The sequence below is a fragment of the Melanaphis sacchari genome, unplaced genomic scaffold (assembly GCF_002803265.2).
Source record: "Melanaphis sacchari strain LSU unplaced genomic scaffold, SCAv2.0 Contig32_pilon_pilon, whole genome shotgun sequence".
Taxonomy (NCBI): Eukaryota; Metazoa; Arthropoda; class Insecta; order Hemiptera; family Aphididae; genus Melanaphis; species Melanaphis sacchari.
In genome coordinates, this window is record NW_020271199.1 from 540,666 (window position 1) to 564,247 (window position 23,582).

The following is a 23,582-nucleotide window of genomic DNA, read 5'->3' on the forward strand; positions in this document are numbered from 1 at the left end:
GGAAATGGTTAAAATTTATCATTTAACATCAAAACGATTGATCGATGGCACACACGCCTAATGTTATAAATGTTATAATTTATTTATGAAATTTTTTAATGAATTATAATGTCATATCAATTAAGACACGACTGGCATCAGTAGTTGTGGCATCAGAATTCCAATGAGATCCTCTGGAGAAGTCTCATTGGCGTAACACGATTAATCATTAAAGATCATTAAGTTACTTCATCATATGAAATGTAATGGTTAAGTTGTAACCACTACTGATGCAAATGTACAATTGGTCGTCAGAGTACTTAAGCAACAATATTCCAGAAGTCATCATTAGAGTTGTATTCTAGTTGCAGTCACTTTTATGGTTATAATCACGCTGGCATATCGTGACCAGTGGTTCAGTTGAATCAGTAAAACTTCCAAGTTGTATTAGTGACTGGCGTAAGTAGGGCTGTGACTAAAATTCCAAAACTGACGCTGAAGCTTTGCGGTCGACGGCTGTCGATGTACTGTCGTTAAGCCAACGCCATCTATTAGCATCGATGATCGTCACGTCTTCCAGAATTATTCAAGACGGCGAGAAACGTCACTTTGGCGCGCTCTAGTGTTCATTATTTGATATTACTTATTATTTTCAAGTATGGGAATACTTGTTTTCAAACAAAACACGAATCGATTTCAAAATAATAGAATCAAATTCTTAATTGTTGTTCTGTTGTAAAGAAATATTTACATTTTAGTGAGACATTTAAACACGCAGTAACTATTTTTATTTCTTCACTTAATATTATATATATATATATATATATATATATTATAGTATTATTACGTACTTATTATTTAAGAAATATTGATGGGCAATAACTGATACTTGGATGGATTAATTTTGTACTACTCATGAGCAATGACTCTGTAATTGGTGAATTTTTATTATTTTATAAAATATCTGATTTAATTCTACTTTTTTAATCATTATTTTCGAAGACTACTTCACCGAGCAGTATTATTGTAACAGTCATATTGATGTAGAGTAGGTATATACAAGCTATAACATCGCAATTTTGCAGTATTTCTAGAAACAATATTTGTATTTTTACCTTTGAATTTTGATATTATAACGAATTGATGATTAATCTATTAAAATCTAAAAAAATCTAATATGACATTAGATGAACATTTAATCTTTTAAATTTTTAAATGAAATATTGACATTAGATTTTGAGCGGAGTGATGAATGTAAGTATTGATTTTATAAGTGTGTTTTTTTTTAAATTAATTTTTATTTCAGTCATTATCTTTTGGAGAGGTAAATATTTTAATATTTATCTTTTCGCATGATTTCTGGTAGCAAATTGGATCTAGTTAATACTTAGGAGAAGATAAAAATCTAGAAAATTATGATTTTCAAAAAAATATAGTCTTGTATTACATTATTAAATACGTCCCTGCTTACTGCATTAACAGTTTTTTTTATACTAAGTAATAATTATGACAACATAAAATAATTTTATGTGTATTCTATAAATGTTAGGTATTGTAGTTTATATGCAGACACGCAATTAGGTTAACTACGGATAAAACTAATTATAATACAATAAAATGTTGAGAAATATAACGATTTTTTATTGTAAATAAATTATTTATTTAATTTGTCATTTCCGCTCTATACAACATATATTTAAAATATTAATGACTGATAACTAATAAATAATGATCTTATTAATACTAAATGGATATTTGATTACTTTAATTAAAATTCTTTTTATATATTAATCATAGATTAGTATGAGATGGATAAATAAATCTCGGGAAGTAATTAAAAATTGAATATATATTAAGTACGCTATTTAGTTTTTTAAATTCTGTAATAGACAATTATATATTATTATTATTTTAGGCTTTGACATTTTGTTTAATTTCGCTCTAAACATCTAATAACGATCAAACATCAGAAAACGGTAAAACGTATATCGGTTATGATAATAATGCAATTAAATATTTTCCTGAAAGGGTTCATAATATTATACATATTTTTGTTTTGTACTTATTATTATTTCTCAGTAAGAGTATTAAATACTTCCACTGACAAACTTTTTCATTTTTCACGAACTGCTTGTGCCGACGTTAATTGCCTGCCACTATAATTTTGAATACAATTATAAAATATACGTTTAGATAAAACCATTGCCGATCGTCATGGTAATATTGTGATCCAGAACTATTCGAATGTACATATTATTATAATGCAAATATTGAAATACACGTCGTAACCATTTTAGTATTTTACGACAAACAAATCGTGCATTTTCGAAATGAAATAACTCGTTATGAAAAAATCATAACACATCGTAACGATGTTTTTATCGTGTTCAGTTATTTGTTAAGATGTACGTAATAAGCTCTTTCACCCTTCCCACTAAGATCGCGTCTATAATTTCCGCCTAAATCATCCCGCCGCGTATTACACACGTGACAATTATTAATATTTTCCATTCGAATACATTAGGTCGACCTGTCGTATTAACGATATCAGATCGTTCAGTTTTAGTTATTACATTCATTATATTCCCTCAATCGTGGTGTAGCCCGTGTAGGTATGTACAGTTAACGCGTGCCCGGTGCCGCCAAAGAGGTCGACCGGCGGGCGGCGACCTTACAACCCCATGCTTTATTTACACATGACTTGCCGGGCGCCGCGAAAACAACTCCGCACAACCACCGCCCCTTAGAACTCGTCCGTGTGTGCGTGTGTGTGTGTGTGTGTGTGTGCGCTACCGCTGGGCGTGAGCGCGTGCGCACATCGTCCGCGCGTACCGTGCGGCGACTATATTTTGTTATTTACGGTTTGTTGTTTACATTTGGCGCGTCCATAGGGTCTCCGTCGGCGGGCCCGCCTTATCGCAAAAAAAACAGATTTGGAATTTTAAAGAGCGTGAATAAGTATAAAAAAAAAAAACAAAAAAACGACACAAAATAAAAGTAGCACAGTCCTGAGAACCGTGTACGCTTGATTATTGTTGTGAATGTTGTGATACGTTCGTGCGACGCAAGTCGTAAGAAAAACTATCACGCCGCAGTCGTTGACAACAACATTATTATAATGCACAATACACCTCTGACCTCTATCCGGTGATACCCCGTTTTGTTGTTGTTCCCGACTCGCTCTCGCTCGTCTATTCACGCTCGCTCGCTTGCTTGCTCGCTCTCGCTCTCGCTCTCCCCCTCGCGCCGCTTCGCGGTCCCGCGAGCACACACACACATACACACACACACACACGCACACACACGCGCGCGCACACGCACACACAAACGAACGCACGCACGCACACGCACACCTATGTGCACGGACACACTCGCGCACGCGCACGCGACGGCGCACACGTACGCGGCGATGACTGATGACGTATAACAGAGACGACCGCTTTTCCTATGATAATACGATATTGTTTTTAAGCGCACACGCCGACGTCGCCGACGCGTATTTGTACGTGAATTTTTTTTTTTTTTGTCGTATCTCTCCGCTGTTAACCCCTAACTCGTCACACAGTCCGTCACCCGGTTATCGGGCGCCCCTACATCGGCCGATAGCGCGACCGCGATGCGTATGACCCGTCGTCGTCGTCCGTCCGTCGTCGTCGTCGTCGCTGCCGTCGTCGCCGCCGTCGCTGCCGCTGCCGTTGTCGTGTAGTAGTGTGTACTAACCGCTTCGGGCAAGGAGTTTCGCGCGCCCCGTCGACACCGCCTCAACAGACGCCGCCGCCGCAGCCACGCTCCCGGAAACTCCGCCGTCTTCCGATGTGTCGCCGTCCCCGGTCCGCACCATCCAACTGATGCGCGTCCATCGCTTCTCGAAAACGATGATCCGTTCCCGTTGAAAACTTCGTCGGACTTCACTGCTGTTGCTACAAGGTACGTGTTACACACATTTGTCCGTCTCTGACCCGTTTTCTCGACGGCGATCCGTTTCCCGTTTTAGGCGTAGCCCCGCCGCCAACAGTGGGCGTCGCAGCATGTGCCCTAACCGGCCTCACGATTAATCCGTCCCGTCGTCAATTGTTGTTGCACGGTATATAATATCCTGTCCCTGTGTCCGGCGACCCTTTGGCTGCTGCGTTCTGCCTTCATGACAATCCTATTGCACCGGGCTTGACTTCTGAGACTGCACTGTTTTATCTGTGTTAATTTCACATCACACTCCTCCTGGTTCTAATGCTACCCATGTATCTTTCTATTTTTAGATCACCTATTCGACAATAGCCCGTAATGGCATGAATTACCTAGACATTTTTTTGTTTTCTGTTCATTTTCACTATTGATCCACACGAGAATGTGATCTTATGTTTATAGACCAAGTGTTTTTCTCCAAAGATATTTATGATTTGAGTATACTGTTTATGTTATTGGCTTATTTTATTACAAATATACGAACACGATCATATTCAGATCAGTTAGGTTTTATTTTTAAATATAAAATTTAGTAGATGTTTTTTTGTAGTGACCAACTCCCATTAATGAATAGGTACCTATTTTGAATAGTTATTATAAGTTCAATCTGATTTAAATCTATAGGAAATATTTCACATAAATAATAATAATTACATTATGATGTAGTTATTTAACATATTTAGTGTAGGGGCAACTTGCCAGACCTGAGATTGTTGACTGGGCCCTCAGCTTATTGGGTCCTAGTGCCGTCTTGATGTTAAATAAACATTTTTATAAAATTTTTAATTCATAACTTAAATCAATCTTCTTTCCTTTCTTGATTAAAAACTAAATATCAATTTTTAAAATAATTTGAAATATAATGCAGTAGATATGTATATGTATATTAGTAGCTCCATAGGTAGATATAAAGAAAGTATTACTGTATTATTTATAAATTAAATAGATACATTATAAATAATACATATTTAACTACTTTATTTGAGTAGATATCTATGATATATACCTATCTATAAACTGCAAAAATTAATTTACCCCCACTTTAATCTTCAGAATTAGATAAAACATTTTGAAAGGCAAAAAACACATTATTAATCATTTATGGATAATGTGTTTACATAGCTGAGTATTGTATTTTACAACTTAAATTTGTATAGATAAGCCAATATCTGTTTTGAGTCTAGAATTTAACTTAATTTTTTTTTAAATTTTGTTTTTGAAAAATCATTATTAAAATGTAGGTACATTGTAATTTAGATATATTAAAAATTTTAAGTAAAATATCATTTCCAGATTAAAGTTTTCTTTCTATCTATTATATAAGTGTGTAACCTTATCTAAATTATTTTATAGATTTTTCATAGTTTGTTTTGGCAAGGGATAAAGAATATAACCAAATTAAAAATTGTGATTAAGAACAAGCAATTAATATTGATTTACAATTATAAATAATTTAATTAGGCTGAGCTTTATCTTCACCAATGAATACTTATAATGCTAGGCTTTTTTATTTTTCAGCAGACCAATTAAAATTTAGCTGAGCTAATTTAATAATCAATAATCCGTGTACATTAAATTGAGTATCTTTTTACCTATAAATTGGTATTGTATACCTGCAGTGTATTCATAAAAAATATTTTTAGTTATATGCATGACCAACCTAATTATCTGGACATAATTTTAACTGTTGTAATTTAGATTGATATTTATACTTAAATATCAGAAATTATAATGCATGGTGGAACAAATAAAAATTAGAATGTAAATATTCAGATAAATATTTAATAATTGTTAGCTTCAAATAAACATGGATATCAAGTTTATAGTTTATACTGTTGACTCATAATCAATTATATTAGTTGATATTAACATTATTACTCTTTAGAATTCTGTCTGAACCTATCTACATATTATATATTTTTTATAATTTTATGGTAAAAATCATAAAAATCACAACTAAATAATATTTAGTAAAATAGGTAAGTAGGAATTTTAAATAGTTTTTTTTTTTAATTTAATCAAATATAATATTATCTAGATGAATATTTTAGGCAATTAACATAATTTAAAATTTCTATGCTTTCATTATTATTTAATTTTATGTAAATAGAAATTGATTTACATACCTAATTATTATTAATATTTACACCTATTTACTCACATCACCTTAAATGTGACAAATTTCTTTTTGATTCAATGTTTTAATAATAGAGTATATTTTATTGGATACACAAAAAAGTAGACTAAATCTTATTTAAAATCTATTGATTTACTACCTATCTTACTTTTATTTTCTTATTTTTGTTTATACATATTTTATTAAAGTATCTAGGTAGTTTTTGATTATTTTAATAGTTACTTTTTGTGATCTATATTAAACTGTTGTGAGTGAAACAATCTTTTAATTAATTGTTTATTACCCATGCTTACATAAACAATTTTATATCTGGAATTATGGTAAAGAATGTGCTATGTGGACTAATAAATAAGGACTGCTGAGTCATTTAAAAAAAAAATTAGTTCATCGGTTTAATATGGTCACCATTTATCAGTATAACACCTACATAAGTAAAATATATTTAAAATGAAATTTTAGCAATAGATATCTAAATCAATAATTGTATTTTGTAACTACCTATCTAAAGAATGTGTGTAATTAATTGTATATAATATTTATATTTAGTATTATATTTATATTGCATTTGTAGAATTAAAAATGATATATTTAAGCTATTGAGTTAATACTTTTTAATGTTTATAAAATTATTATAATGAATTAATATTATTAAAATATTAGACAACTTGATAGTAAATATAAAATGTTGTTTGATGATAAGTTTTAAAAATTCTCATTTATTATATTTATATATATTATATATCATTATTTAATAACCATGGATTTTTTAAATGTGTTTTCAGGCGTTTTAAGTGTCTAATTATCAATGAGTAATCAGCTGGTCGACTCATGTTTGTAAGTATATTTTAATGGGAATAGTTATTTTTTTAGTTTTAATTTATTTTATACAATTATTTTAAGTTCTATTTTGCTTACAAGTGTATACTATATTTCATGTAAGATAATATTAAAAGTATATCATTAATTAATTTTTATAAATCATTAAAATAAACTATTAATTATTTGCTTTTATCATAATAATAATTTTATTTTACAATGGTATTTATCAATATAGTTTTATTACTAGCATTCATACATCATATTACATAATATTGTATTTAATGTATAATAATATATTATTACCTATTTCAATCTATTTATATTATACATTATTTAAATGGTATATTTATCATTAAGACACTAAGTATAATGCAAGTTGTACTTCATGGTTTATGTAGGTACACTTTAAATATAAACTTAAAATATTAATTACTTAAAGGGTTTGCGATTATAGATATGTAAAAATTCATATTTCTATAAATATTTATTTTAAAATATTCATTTTAACAATTATCACTAGCTTCTATCTAATATCATAAATTAATATTTTATAGAATATGAACTATTTATGTACTCTATCCAGCGAGAGAATGTGTTGATTCTGCTCATCCTCATGCGACATTTTGCCTTTGTGGAACTAACGTCAGTGGTTGGATGTCGCATAGAGATGCATGGAAGAACCGATTTTTGCCGCACAGTAGTGTGTTCTCTCGCTTGATAGAGCATAAATAATTGCAATAATGTTGAATTGGCTTGTGTAAATATAATAAACACATTTGTTTCAAATTTGCTTGGGTGACAGGTTGGTGAACAGAAGGGTGGAGAAGCTTCAAGAGCAAAGCTTCACTTGCACTGAGATTACACAGAGGTATATTTTTCTTACAAAAAATTGCCATAATTTCATGACAATTTTTAATTATTTCTTTTTGGCTTCTATTTTTATGCTTTGTTTAGACATTTCATTGATTTTTGTTTTTACTTAGTCTTAAATATTAGCATCACTATGTATTATTAGTTATTTTTGCCTTTTTTTATTTTAATACATAGTAAATAATAAATTTAACGTTCAGTATTGTTAATAGTTTATGAAGGATATAATTATATATTATTTGAAGTTGTATGAATTTTATAAAAATTAAATGTGCATGATATTTTACTTAAGAGCCAATTATCTAATATATTGTATTTATACATTTACTAATACTTATTTTTATACTATTATTTATATTATGCAGTAGTTTGCTTTTATTTCAAACCAAATAACAATCAAATATTATTATACTATAAAAAAATTGGCTTATTTTACAATTGGTTTGAAAAAAAATTAAGTCAATGATAAATATTTGCCATAAGTAGTATTTGCCATAAGTAGATACACACACAAATGTAGGTATTTGCTTTTAAAGAAATATTTTGTTGATAGTTTATGAATATTAGCCACATTAGGTATATAGTCAATAATATAAAATATCTTTGAAAATTCATATTGCTAGAGCAAACTGATAACAGTAAACAGTAGTTAAACAGATTAAAATTAAAATAATTATTTGAATAATTTAATATTTAAAATATGACTAGTTGTAATAAATAAATAATAATTATACTGTTATTGAATATAACATTTCATACTTTAATTAAATTAAATGTTTCTAATTGTGTATTAAATGTGGATTATAAATTATAATTATATTGATAATTTCAAAAAAAAAGATGTCTCTAATGTGAGGTTTCCTACTATGCCATCCTTCATTCTTAGATTTTCTTATTTATCATAAATAATTACTTAATGTACACCTGTATAGATTGTAATATTTTTAAAATAAAGTCATATTTTTTTTTAAATATACTTTTGAGTTAAATATTATTAAAGCTTTAAAATTTTTAGATATTTAAAAGGTTTGAAAATTAAAAATTTTATTAGGTGAAAAAATCGTTTTTACGTGTATTTTATTTTAACATTTCTAGAAATTGTATTTGTTTATAGTTAATTAATAATTACAGTAGTCGGTAAAAATATGAAAAAATGGATTCTATGTAATGTTTTGGTAATAAACACAACAGAGATCAAATTCTCTTAAAAAATTAAAAATATATACTTAAGAATTATATTGATAATTTGTATTTCATTTTTTGATAATATTGAAAAATTTTGTTTGATATAAGAATAACCATAGGCAAAACTAAACATTTATTTAAGGGTAGGTCAAAGTATTTTAAAATTGTGTATCTCCGTAAAAAAATATTAACTATTAATTAATGAGGTATTTGAACAATTATTAATATTTTGAACTTTATTTCTTATATTATTTAAAACAATAAACTGATAATTATTAAACATCTTACCCTATTTGTAGTACGAATATCGTGTCACCGTAACGAAAATGCGGACTATAGACGTCGGCCATCAATGCTATTCTTTTACTTAGATATATCTATAAATATGCGTATATTTAAGAATAAAAATTGGTATAAATCTCTCAAAAATCGAACATTTTACATTATTGAAATAAATATAGACAATTAAATTAAACAGAAATAAAAATACCTAAAAATAATTTTTATTTGTTGAGTTTTATAAAATATTTCATAAACATAACATTATTTCTTATAATTTATTAATAATTACATCTAGATCTGATAGAATAAGCTTAATAATATGCGTCCCATAGTATAGCAATGATAAAAATCTACTGTTTTCGTTTCTATCACAACATTTTGGGAAAATTACTACAAAAACGCTATTTTAGATATTTTTAAATACACATTTTTAAAACAATATAATATTATTATGTAGGTAACCCAACTGAATTATTTTTTCTATGCTGATAAGCATTTGGTCAGGCTATAATCTTACTGGTTTGACCCGTAATTTCGCCCATGAAAATACTATACTTATAATATGTTTGTCTGAGATTGAAATTATTTCGTTCATATAAGGATTCTAAGGGTTATATTTCTTATCTTAATAATATTATAACAACAACAGAAAAATTCTTGATCAAGTACCTAATTATAGTACGATAATTTATGAATTATTATTAATACCACAAACACTATTGCATCTATCTAATGTATGAAACAACTTGTTATTTGTCGAAAAATGTTTACCAGAAAACTAATCTTTTTACTAAAAGTATAAAGATATGCTTAATAAAGTTAAAATATGAAGTTAATTCTGAAAAAGTTGTCAAAACGTTTTTTAAACTGAAACATCAAAATACGCATCTTAAAAATTAGTCATATTAAAATTTATGAAAATTCGTATCAATTTATCCTCAATTTATTTCGTTTATTCAAAAATATATTTTCTGTTCTAACATTTTGAACTAAATGTTAATTGGCAATTTCAAGTCTTAATAGTCATATTTCCTGAACAGACTTGTATACAATATTATGATACACTTGAGTGATGACGTACCAATTGGTATTTCCGGGCTATGGGGTTTTACATTCATAATCAAACTTTAGATTGCAAACTGACTGTTTTTAAATGTATCTATTTCCGCTTAAACGTACCGATCTCTCTATGGCCTATGGGCATTGGGCGCAGTTTGGATAATGAAAATAAATTAGAATTTTTCACACATTTTATTATAAATGACTCCATAGTTTTAGTAATTTTAATATCAAAATTATCTGCATTTTATTTAAGAAATGTATAAATTCACGAATCTTGTACCATGGATTACATTAATTAAAAATGAAACAATAAATAAAAGTCGAAATTTCGTTGTTTTTAAGTAAACACAATGAGGAATTCTAATTTATTTCCAGAATCCTTATCTGTTACATGAGTGGGAGTGGTACATGCGGGTGAGTCACTTTCTAATGATCGTTTACTACATACAGTATACGCTAGCAATGTACGTACTACGCACACACACACACACACACACACACACATACATTAGATATTGCTTATACAAAACTCGCGCAGTGGCTACTTTTAAAATGCACTCTGTTCGCAATATTTTTAACACATCTTCCTCAGTTCTCTAATTATAAAAAAAAAAATAGGTGTTGAAATTTACAAGAATTAAGAAGAATAAACTAAAATAATTTAATTGTCATTGTATTTTTTAACAACTAGGTATTTATTAATAATTATAACTTAAATTTATTATTTATCAATATGTACGCAATTATTATCTTCTTTTTATATTTTTCCTTAACAGTCGTCTTTGCGCTTGTATTTAAGTTTTAATATTCGTATTAATGATTCTTTAGTGATGACATTTCTTTATTATTGAATGTTTTATACTAAATAAATCATAAACAATGTGGTTATTTTTTTTTTAATTGTATGGATTAGAACTTAATTTCAGGTATTGACATGTAGATGGTCCAGCAAAAATTTGTATTTTAGTGTTTAAAATTTAAATGCAAAAATAAATGTCATTATAAACCTGTTAGGTTTCTAAGCGGTGCTGTGTTATTTTTTTAAAATTTTTATCCCTTATTATAATATATTAATTAATTGTGATTTGAATTTAATTTAATTTATATTTTTAGTTTATTGTATTAATTATACTCTCAAATCACAGACACATAAAACATGTCTATGACTATACTATTTGTAGACTTGGTTCAATTTCTAAAATACATTTATGTATATAATAAAATCATATATGTGTTAAATATGTCAAAAACTGTTAGACATGCATGCACTTTTAGATTGAATATGGTTAAAATTTAAATTAAAAACTCAAAATGTCTAAAACACATTTTTTAAAATTAAAATCAGACAATAGTTATTAATTATAATACAAATTTATTTTTAATGTCAGGTTGTATAAATGTTCATTAAATATTTAATGAATCAATAACACCTAGCTATTAAATAAAAAATAAGTTATTCATTTATTAAACATTTATTAAATGTACGTTCAATAGCATTATTGAGTCATTAAACTATTGGTTACTTGTTAATTAAACTAATTGTCTGATTTTGACTTATTAAATTTAAGTTTTAAAAGTGTTGTCACTTTGCGCTTTTACCTATTCTATTTAAAACAGTTGAAAATTCTCTATATCACTTTTCTTGTGATAAGTTCAAACTTCAATATAAACTTTGGTATTATGTTTAAAATCAATATATTTTTATTCAACTGTTTGTGCAATTCAAATGGCTCAATAAAAATATTTAATTGTTCAATAAAATATTTCATTAAATAAATTTAAAGAATGGTAATTTTATTTAACCATACATTAATATTGTTTATTGATCTATGTTAAATAATAATAATTAAATTCAATGTATAATGACTTGTATATTATGTAATTTTATTAAATGAAAATTGATAAGCACTATTGGCTACAACAAACTAAAAATATTTTGGCATGTATAAAATAAAAATAAAATTACTTGTCTGCATTTGCAAAAAATAAATTTTTGGGTTAAGAAGTTAATCATAGTTTCCAAATTGTAGAAAATAAACTTTTTTTTTTTGTTTTTTGAATTACTACATTGAGGGAAATAGTGTGAGAGTTATATCTCTTCCATTCAAAGTAAATAAATAAATAAATTTGAAAATAATTTGTATTCTATTATGTACTAGAAATTTAAAAACAATTTTTGATAAAAGTTTCCTTCCATCTAACAAAAAAACTAAAACCATCTAAGTGCACAGTCATGAATTTGATTATATTATTACTATAATAGTAATTGTTAGTAAAATTGAATAGGTGACTTTACAACATAGATGGCTAAATTTTTCTAATTATTTTTTAGAGCTCAGTCAGACCTCTCTCAAAATAATTCATACCCAAATGACGTCACATATTCAAACAACGGCCTTCAAGAAAATCATTCATCTAATTCATCTGCTCAATGTAGTGAAAAACCTGTATTAGTATCCCAAACAAAGAAACATCAAACAACACAACAAGTAAATAATATTATTTTATTTTTTTGATTGAATAAAACTTTTATTCAAATTTAATGTGATAATTGATGCTAAATTTTAAAATATTTTTTTAATTTTAGGTTACAACTGTGACAAAAGTTGTCCGAGAAGTTCATCATATGATTCCTAATGGTCATTCATTAGATTACATCCCTTATACATTAGGAGTGTCATCTTCGTCAACTTCATCAACTCAACCAAATAATCCTGCTCATATGTCAGAATCTGGTTTGTACACATTCTATTTTTTAAATGACATAGTAAATTTATAGTATTAATTTCTAATTATTTTTGAGATATTATTGATTCATTTATTAAAATAAACCATAGTAATATTTTTTGATTATAAACATTAAAAACATTAAAATAAATCTAGAAAAAAATAAATAGTTAAATAATAAATTGATTAATGGTAGTTAAAAATAATATTTTCAAAAGTGTTTATATTAAAGATTTTATTTTTATTTTAAATTTTAGAAAATAATTACGTGGTTATTACATAGTAATATTTGTATTATTTGTTTATCAATTTTAAATTCTTGAAGATTTAGCAAATTTGATTACTTTTATAACTGTAAAATACATTATTGTTAAACCAATAGATTTATTCAGGTGCATAGTCAGAGTTATATTAAAACACCTAAAATATTATTAGACATTTTATTGATATATGATGTTGTGTCTCATGGACACTGATAAAAATATTTTAATGATTTTGTATTTTTATTAATATTTAATTTTATATCAAAATTTATGTTATTTAAAGAAATATTCAAAACTTAAATGTATTTTATAATAGGCTCCCTTTCACCATATTTCTTTAAATATTAAATTAAAATACTTCTCTTTAAAATTTTTTGTCTATGCCTTTGGAACTATTACTTATTAAACAATTTTAAATTTAAATAATTTTAAGTTCTTTAAATTTCTAAAATTAATAAATATTTATACATTTTTATACATTTTGTTTTGTTTAGGACATTATAATAATGACTACCAGAATTACAATCCAGGTTGTCAGGATTATGACCATTATGTTGGCGTACATCCTGGACTTTCGTATTACAGTTCCAACAATATACCTGGACAGCAAGGTGCTAAAATAGATGGAAATGCCTACCATGTATATGACACAGGATCATCCCCTAACCAACTGGGGCATGAATATAATGAAACGATACCCACACCACCAAGTCCTAGTGCGTGCAGTGAATCTCCTCCACCACAACAGCTCATGGCTCAAGGTAATTATAATTTAATGTTAACAAAATTTAAAAATATCAGAATTTAGAACAAATTAATATAGTATATTATGGTTAATATTTTTTGAAATTGACCTATTTTTAGAATACATGAGAAAAGGATTACCATATCCTCCTTCTGGCTATGAAGAACTTGATGCTACTCAATTGCATCCAAATCATGATCATTATCATCGAATAACACCATCACCAGGCGATTGTTATGGTTAGTATTAATTTTGTATATTATGAAGTAAATAATTAAACATGATATTATGGATGTTTCATTAAAAAAATAATACTTGAAACTTTTATTTATATAGATCAAATGAGTGGATCATGGAATATGGATGAATGTGGAGATCAAATGGGTCAAGGTATATTTTCATTTAAGAGTTACTATAATATTCGTGTTTGTTATATTTTTTTTTTTATTAATTTTTTTTTTTTTTAGGTCTTAGATGGAGAGATCCTAATTTGCCTGAAGTTATAACATTCTTGGCTAACCCAAATAATTTAATTAAAGCAAATGCTGCTGCTTATTTACAACATTTATGTTACATGGACGATCCAAACAAACAAAAAACTAGAACATTAGGTGGAATACAGGCTTTAGCAAAGCTCTTGAATCATGATTGCCCAGATGTTTACAGAAATGCGTGTGGGGCTCTTAGGTATATATTAAATCAAATATTTTGTTTGAATTGAAATCCAATAGTAGGGTACAAGTTTTCTTTTTTTTTTTTAGAAATTTATCATATGGAAGACAAAATGATGAAAATAAACGAGCCATTAAAGATGCTGGTGGAATACCATTATTAATCAATTTATTACATAAATCTGCTGATGCAGAAGTTAAAGAACTCGTTACAGGGGTTTTATGGAATTTATCATCATGTGAAGTATGTATAAAAAAAATTAGTTAGAATTTCATATTTATTAAATATTTTTTTATTACAACAGGATTTGAAAAAATCAATCATTGATGATGGCCTTTCGACTATTGTGAATCATATTTTACTACCTCATTCAGGGTGGAGTCCTACTGTTTGTAGTGATATCTGTTGGTCCACTGTATTTAGAAATACTTCTGGTGTATTAAGGTATATAATTATTTTAAATGTTTGATTGCTATAGTTTAAATTATGTTAAACATACATTTTTTTAAATTAGGAATATAAGTTCAGCTGGTGAATATGCACGAAAAAAGTTACGTGAATGTGAACATTTAATTGATTCGCTTCTTTATGTTATTTCAACTGCTATTGAAAAGTCAAATATTGGAAATAAAAGTGTTGAAAATTGTGTATGCATATTAAGGAACTTATCATATAGGTGTCAAGAAGTTGAAGATCCAAATTATGATAAACACCCTTTACCAACTCAAAGTAGAGTTGGTCCTCAACCAAAAGGTAAGCTAAAAAAATTATTCATTATAATATTTGATAAATTATATTTATATTACCTTTTCTGTTTTAGCAGAAAACTTGGGGTGTTTTGGAGCTAGTAAAAAGAAAAAAGATATCCAAGTGGTTTCACCCAAAGAAAACCCTAGTAGTCGTATAATTCCTAGATCAGAACCAGCTAAAGGAATGGAGCTTTTGTGGCAACCAGAAGTATGAATTTGCATTGTTACTTTGTTTAAAATCTAACAACTTTTTAATATTATTTTAGGTGGTTCAATCATATTTAGCGTTGCTTCAGAGCTGTTCAAATCCAGAAACTCTTGAAGCTGCTGCTGGTGCAATTCAGAATTTAGCTGCGTGTTATTGGCAGCCTAGTATTGAAATTAGAGCTGCAGTTCGGAAAGAAAAAGGTCTCCCTATTCTTGTCGAGCTCTTACGAATGGAAGTTGATCGTGTAGTATGTGCTGTAGCCACGGCTTTAAGGAATTTAGCTATTGATCAAAGAAATAAAGAACTTATTGGTTTGTTTAATTGTTTTAAAATATTCTAATTTATTATTGAATATGTTCAAATTTTATTTTTAGGCAAGTATGCAATGAGAGACTTAGTGCAAAAATTACCATCAGGAAATGCTCAACATGATCAAGGAACTTCAGATGATACTATAGCAGCAGTTTTAGCTACACTGAATGAAGTCATTAAGAAAAATGCTGAATTTGCTAGGTATTTAATACTAGGGATTGAATATTATGATTTATGTTTTATAAACATATTTATAGAGTATTGTATAGTATTATTTTATTTGTGTTATGAATTATAAATAAAATGTACTGCATTCATTTTGAAATTGTATTTTTATATCTATATATACATTGTGTAGGTCATTATTGGATTCAAGTGGAGTAGAAAGATTAATGAATATAATCAGACAGCGTCAGAAGTATACATCAAGAGTTTTGAAATTTGCCAGCCAAGTTTTATTTGCTATGTGGCAACATCAAGAGTTGAGAGATGCATATAAAAAACACGGTTGGAGAGAACAAGACTTCGTTACAAAAACTATTGCAGCTAGAAATGCAGCAGGTGGAGTAAATTCACCAAATAATGCAAACAGTACACTGAATCGCCCAATGGCGAGTCAAGGTGGAACTCGGTATGAAGATCGTACAATTCAAAGACAAAATCCAAATCTTTCACAGATAAATCATTCACTGTCAAACTCTAATTCAAATTCTACTTACCAGGCTGTAAGTTAAAAGATATAATATTGTGAATATAAAGAGTCATCCAATTAGTTACATAACTTTTGAGAATTTTAATGTATACATCCCAGTCACTTTTGTAACACAAATTGTGGATGGCTCTAATATTTTTTTTAACTAGTATAATATGTTTTTTAAGTAAATAAAAAATTTTACTCTTTGAATATTAAAGTATTGTATATTTTAAAATTAATTGAAATAGGTGATTTTATTGATAGTAATTTTTTTAAACTTAAATGGTAAAGAACTTTTTTATTAAAAAATATACTTGGTGTACAATGGTTTTTGATTCATACGCCTATGTTGTGATGATTTCAGTTCACTGGTCTACAATAAATTTATTTCATTTGCCATTAAATATTATTTATTTAATGTTAAATGATGATAAATTCAATATAATGGTGGTAATATCCAGTGAATATTGTAAATCTTACTTCACAATTTTTTTCCTAAGATGTTAATGTTAGTAACTAAAAAGTGTATGACAACTGATTGTAAAAATTATATTATTTTGCTGTAATTTAAATAAGTATTATTTTATAAATTTATTAATTGTCGAGAAAAATTGTTTTTACAAAATCTAATATTAATAAAAATAAATTTCATGTTCATTTTGTTTAAATAATTCAATTTTATACTTTTAATAATTTTATGCAGTTTTACCTTATTAACATTGTCTTAACTGTTTATTAGGTTGTATTTAAATGGACACTATTCTTGCATTTGTTATTTATTTTCTTTTACGTGACATACTAATTATTATGTTCTAAATTTTTGCCATGTTATTTTTAACATAGAGTAAACTTATCTTTTATGAAACTTAAAGATGAAAAAAAAAAGAAACATTTTTTACGCTCTTTTTTTAGTTTTTTTTTAAAGATATTTTAATTTCAAAGTAAGATATATGTAGATAAAACATATTAATTAAATAAAAAAATGTTATTATCTTAAAAATATTGAATAAAGCTTTTCATGTTTGATAATGGGTTAATTCATTAATAAAATTATTGGAAATGTAGAAGGTAAACTTAGTGTGTGTTGGACAGAGACAATGAATGCATTAATAGTGTGCTTTTATAATTTTATTTATCTGGGTAATTAAGTTCATGACAGGAACATATTAAAATTCCCATTTCATTAAATATTTATAATATTCACCTTTGAATATATAATTAATAATCTACATTTTATTTTCACATTTACATTAAATTATAGCATGTATACACTAACTTGTTAGTTATATTTTAAAATAAACAGATTTCATAATATTTGAATAAAAAAGTCTTATTTTTTCATTTAGTTCTTTATTTTATTTATGTACTTGATATTTTCAGAATGAAGATATTCCATTAGCTGATATGCCATATCCTGAAGTGTCTAATCATACTCCTCCAGCTGGTGGAGTATTAATATATCCTCCTGGACATGTGAGTAGATGAAGTGTTGGTAATTTATTGGTGTTGTTTTCATATTTTATGTGTAGTATTCATAGTTACACGAGAATTATTATAGTTAGATTATTTGTTTTACTTATCTTATTACTGCACATATGATTTATACTATGTATATTTATTTGCATTAATTAATAGAAGTATTAGAACAAAGTTTTAGAAATATACCAATATGCTTAATTAAGTTGAGCAATTTAAGATCAAAACTCACTTTCTAATTAATTGTATTTAATTATTTATGAACATTAATGAACTCATCTTTATTATACAATTTATTTTTAAATATAAACATAATATTCTGCTATGGTTATTAAGTCCTAAAAGTATCAAAAAAGTGAAATATTCCATGATATATATTTATGATGATTTTATTATTATATCATGCATTATTGAATAATAATTAATAATAAGACATTTCTTAATAGTAAACTAGATAGTTAATGAATATATTATCATGATTCATTTTATATTTTATTGATTGTTTAAATTAATAATTATTAAAGTTTGAGTGTTGAAGATTTAATTATTTAACCAGCAGGTGCATTGATATGATTTTCAATGGATTAGCATTAGTATTAAAGAGGTAGAGTTACCTATCTTGTAATAAATTCAGGTACATAATATTTTTAAAGCTTTATTGAATCTAAGTTTAATATTTTATTGAATTAATAACTTTTCTAGAAACATCTTTGTACAAGTTAAGACTTGTATTTTATCATGCAATTAGTTTTTCAAAACTTGAAATATTGTCAATTATGTTTGTTTCCTGTGTTAACTTGTTTATTATATTACATATTATGTATATTTTGTTTTTACTAAATTTAAAAAAGTAAAAGTTAATTGCTTATTTGTTAATATTTCTTTTATAAAATTTGTATTTATTAAAATATGGGAAAAAAATTTGGTTTCCTATTTTTAAATCTTATTTAGTGTATATTTAATTTATGTCTTTTTTATAGAATTATAGTATTAAACAATAAATATTAATGCTGTTTGATAAATATCAATAATGTCCTAGAATATTCAAGTATTTCAAGTATATTTTTTTTATTTAATTTTTTATTTTTAGCCATTGAGACCAGGTGAACCACTTTATGCTCAAGTTAACCGCGAGAAAAAGAAAAATAAACAATATGACCCATCTTGTTCAATGGGTGAAATGTGGAACTATAATGAACAAGCGCAACCAAAAGTATCATCTGTTGATGTATCCACTGCTCAAGGTGGTGATTCATGGGTATAATAACCATTTGGCTGACTTTTTATGCATTTTTTTTTTTTAGTATCTTAAATATACATTGTAAGTATTTGTTATTATGACGAGGTGATATTATTATTATTTCCGCATTTGTGACACAAAACCATTTTTATATTTAATTAGTTAATAAGGATATGTTAGTTTTTAATAATTTATAAAATGTAAATTATAACATACATATTTATCCATTATATACACACATAACACATTTTTAATTTATTATTTTATGTACAACTTAATGCACACAATATTTGGAGATAATGTTAATGTGCCAATAATATGATAATGATAATTTTAGACTTAGTGTTATATCAGTTTTTACTTGAATATTATTAAGTGGGGCTCACATATCTTTTCTTACATACTGATTTGTACTCATGTTATTTTTAAAATAACTAACTTTGTTTCTTCAAATAATGAAATTAAACTGATAAAAAAAAGTGGTTTAGATTTGGAGAGTTTTGTGTTAGAAGTGCATTGTGTTAATATTGGAATATATATGTAATAAAAGAAATGTTAACTTTGCTTAAAGTAAGTCAATTTGAAACCATTATGTGCAATGATTGTTTGTATTTATCATTTGTTTAAAAAAACTAAGGCGATATAGTTACTCAAAGTAACTAAAGGTATATATATATATAAACATATATATTTACCTTTTTTTGGGAGATTTTATGTCTACTGAGTATTTGGTAATGACCCACTATTTTTGGAATTCTTGATAATAATAGAATATATTTATATACATACATAAAATAGTGTTTCTTTGAGGACTTAATTTAATTCTCTCATTAGTAAATTGATTTTATGAATTTTTTCAGGTTCTTAGAGTATGATACAGATGATAAAAGAGAGAAATAATTAAACCAAAGTAAAAATATTAGTAGATATAAAATTTCCTGAAAAATAATTGTAAAAATACAATGTAAAATTTAAATGTTTATTCTATAATAATCTGTTTGAAAATCGAAAAGTTTTTTTTTCGTATTGTTAGAAGAAAAAGAATAAATGGCAACCAAATAGTTGTAAGTGCTTTTATGTTCCTGACTTTAATATTTTTGTTATACATACTTATTGTGGAAATTTTTTACATACATACATTTATATACTATTATAATAACATACCTACTATTAAAATAAATTTAAGATACTTATACAATATTCCCCATAAGAATTCCAATTAAAAGTATACAAATATATTTATGTACCCTAATTAGTCAATATACCTTTTGTCAAATCATTGGATAACTATTATTGATGAGTTTTATATATTCTCATTGGCTTCATTATTATATTATAAGATATATTTTGAATGTTTTGGTGTCTCTTTTGGTTAATAACTTTACCAGTAAAATACAATTTAATTTATATTTATGTTTTTTTGAAATACTTAAATGAAATTTAAACCTTTTTTTAATGACAATATTATTAGTTTTCAGATGTAGAAAAATATTTAAAAAGGCCAAGTGTCATATCTATGTTAATTATTATTATTAGGAATAATATTCTTTATAAATATTAAATACACATAAATGTCAAACAGAATCAATAAAGTAGTCTGTATAGTGTCTGCAATCTGGATTTATTTTTTTTTATTTTACAAACCTTTTATAGTTTAAAAAATATTTTATCCATAATTAAATGTTTGGTAATGGACTTGACTTATGACACACTAAGTCAATTTTGGTTGCTGGTATAATGGTAATTGAATTATTCATATTATTTTAGTTAATTGCATTTGTATTGCAACAGTTTTTTAATATGAATATATTTTAGGCCTACTTTATAGTATCTTGTAATATGTTTCTTATTATTTTGTTTTTACCCAACAAAAAATAAATAAATATATAAGACCTATTCTTATCCTATACCCAGTATACCTACAATAGTCATAATAAAGTATTAATATTATTAATAATAGGTAGGTATTAATTTAAATAGTTTAAAAGATATCAAAGTCATGAATAAAAACATTTTTTTTTCTTACTGTTTTTTGTGTACATATGTATGTATATATATAAAAACATCAATATAAAATCAATAAATTCATTGTTCCGTTCAGAATCTAAAATGTAGCGAATAAGACTTCGAGCATATTTAATAAAGTATTTTAACTGTAGATAGATACATTAGTCATCAGTGTTACTATGATTAAAATTAATGAATAACATTAATTTAAAAAAAAGGTTCCCCTTCTTAGAGTTTCTCTTTGCTGCACAGTTTAAGTATCGAGTAATGGATGCATTAAATTTAAATTCAATGATATATTATCATTATGTACAAAAAACGATTCCTAGCGGAGACAGTCTATCAGTCTTTATTACTAAGTATATTTCATGATGCTTTTATTTTATGTCGTTATTAAAGTTAGCCATTAGTTGAAAAACTTTGTAATCATTTTATTATTTATATTAAATTATTTTAATTATTTTAATGATATATATAATATTATTTTAATTTTTATAGGTACCTGTTGAGTGTTGAGTCAATTCCATCTTATTTTAAAATAATGCGAATAAGTTCATCTTTATCTTTATCATTATATATTACTAAAACGTAATGCGATTTCTTAGGATAGTTATAATTGAAGACTTGAAGTTCTACCGAAGCGATTTGCGTGATTTTTATTTAACGTAAGTGTTAAATGTACCTACAGATAAACTATTTAATGAGAAAAGTTGTTAATTAAAAAGTTATTACTTATTAGAAATATTAGTTTCCTGTATAACTACATAATGACGTGCGTTGCCTGCCGTATGGCATACTCGTAACATCCACTATGTCTACTATTATCTTGACTTCAGAATGGGTTTTCTAAATTCTAGTAACACCCAAATTAATTAAAATTTTAATTTGTTAACATTTTTAAGTGAAATATTTTCAATGTTTCCGATAATTATAAGCATTATTAAAACAATAGAATTCAAATTATTATTATTTTATTTTTAAATTTAATTTGCTATTTAATATTTTTATGTAAGGCAACGACGGGTATTTCAGGTAGTGCGATATAGAAAGGCAACAGCTCAAAATTAATATATTTTAAAAATGTAATTATGCATAGTAAAATTCATAATATACGAAAATATAATGTTACTATGAATAATGTTTTTAAATTATAATAAAATAAACTAAAATCTTTATTATTTGTTTAAAAATGTCATCTAAATTCAAAATTTAACTACATTTAAAAAATAATTATGTTTATTTATTATTTTGATTTATTGGTTCCAACATGAAAAATTTTTGAGGAACATACATTATATTAAATTTTTAAATCTTGGATATAAAAATTTAAGAGCTTATAAACTTATACTACAAAATAGTTTGTATATTTTGTGAATAATGAATTTTGACAAAATTTGAATTTCAAGTGTATACAAAAAAATATTATGTTTATTTATTTTTAATGTTCTTACATGGTTATTACAAGAATAATATAAAGTTAAGTGGGATATTGAATTTAATTTTCTAGGTATTTTCTTAGTAACATTTCTGAATTCTGATAATATATCTATAATTCACTTCTATAAAAAGAAAAAATGAAAATCTTATGAATAAAAAATGCTAATACAAATATTTTGCACCCTAAGTTATTCACTTTTGAGTTCTATAAAAAACAAAATTGATTTTATTAAACACTGGTTTTGCGTAATAATTTTCCTTTTTTTACATTTTTTTCTTGCTATTTTGAAAAACACTAGGAATTTAACCTCCATAATAAGATTCTAGCAAATTTGAGTTCAATAAAACTTTGTTTAGTTTGCTTTAAATTTTAATGATATAGATTATAGTTAATTAATCTATTATAATAGCGGTTCTCAAACTTTTTATTTCGCGTACCACTTAAGTATATTATCAATCAGTCGCGTACCACTGAAGATTAAAAATCCTACCACCATGCGGCCTTCCGCAGTTCCGCGTACCATCATGTAGTCTTTCGCGTACCACAAGTGGTACGCGTACCACAGTTTGAGAACCGTTGTATTATAAGATTTAATAGTAAGAATATTTTGTGTATTAATGTTAAATTTTCTTATGGTATTTCAGTTTGTTTTCTTTATACAAGTTCATTTAAAATTTATGTCTTATTTATTGCATAAAAATTGAAATATTGTGTAAAGGCCAACGTTTAAACGCAGATAACGTTATGGACTTTT

General features: G+C 26.1%; 1 protein-coding gene across 3 annotated transcripts; it reads left to right on the forward strand.

Annotated features, from left to right (window-relative positions):
* Window positions 1-3,388: 3,388 nt before the first annotated feature.
* On the forward strand, window positions 3,389-19,500 carry LOC112596533 (catenin delta-2). Of its 3 annotated transcripts, none has more exons than XM_025342265.1 (18): window positions 3,389-3,906; window positions 6,862-6,913; window positions 7,701-7,766; window positions 12,630-12,786; window positions 12,885-13,032; window positions 13,782-14,048; window positions 14,152-14,271; window positions 14,369-14,422; window positions 14,500-14,719; window positions 14,794-14,947; window positions 15,009-15,148; window positions 15,219-15,457; window positions 15,525-15,661; window positions 15,720-15,972; window positions 16,036-16,174; window positions 16,332-16,698; window positions 18,048-18,140; window positions 19,234-19,500. In XM_025342265.1, the coding sequence occupies exons 2-18, from the start codon at window positions 6,885-6,887 to the stop codon at window positions 19,405-19,407; spliced, it is 2,757 nt and encodes a 918-aa protein (XP_025198050.1). In that variant the 5' UTR covers window positions 3,389-3,906; window positions 6,862-6,884; the 3' UTR covers window positions 19,408-19,500. The 3 variants fall into 3 exon arrangements, with proteins under 3 accessions (XP_025198050.1, XP_025198051.1, XP_025198053.1); XM_025342266.1 differs by having other exon boundaries at window positions 15,528-15,661; XM_025342268.1 differs by lacking the exon at window positions 7,701-7,766 and having other exon boundaries at window positions 3,390-3,906.
* The last annotated feature ends 4,082 nt before the right edge of the window (window positions 19,501-23,582 follow it).

Excerpts from the sequence above, each read along its gene's own strand:
- LOC112596533 (XM_025342265.1), top strand. The coding sequence starts at position 6,885 with ATGAGTAATCAGCTGGTCGACTCATGTTT. Across the intron at positions 13,033-13,781 it reads TGCTCATATGTCAGAATCTG|GACATTATAATAATGACTAC; the intron begins GTTTGTACACAT and ends TGTTTTGTTTAG. Across the intron at positions 16,699-18,047 it reads CAAATTCTACTTACCAGGCT|AATGAAGATATTCCATTAGC; the intron begins GTAAGTTAAAAG and ends TGATATTTTCAG.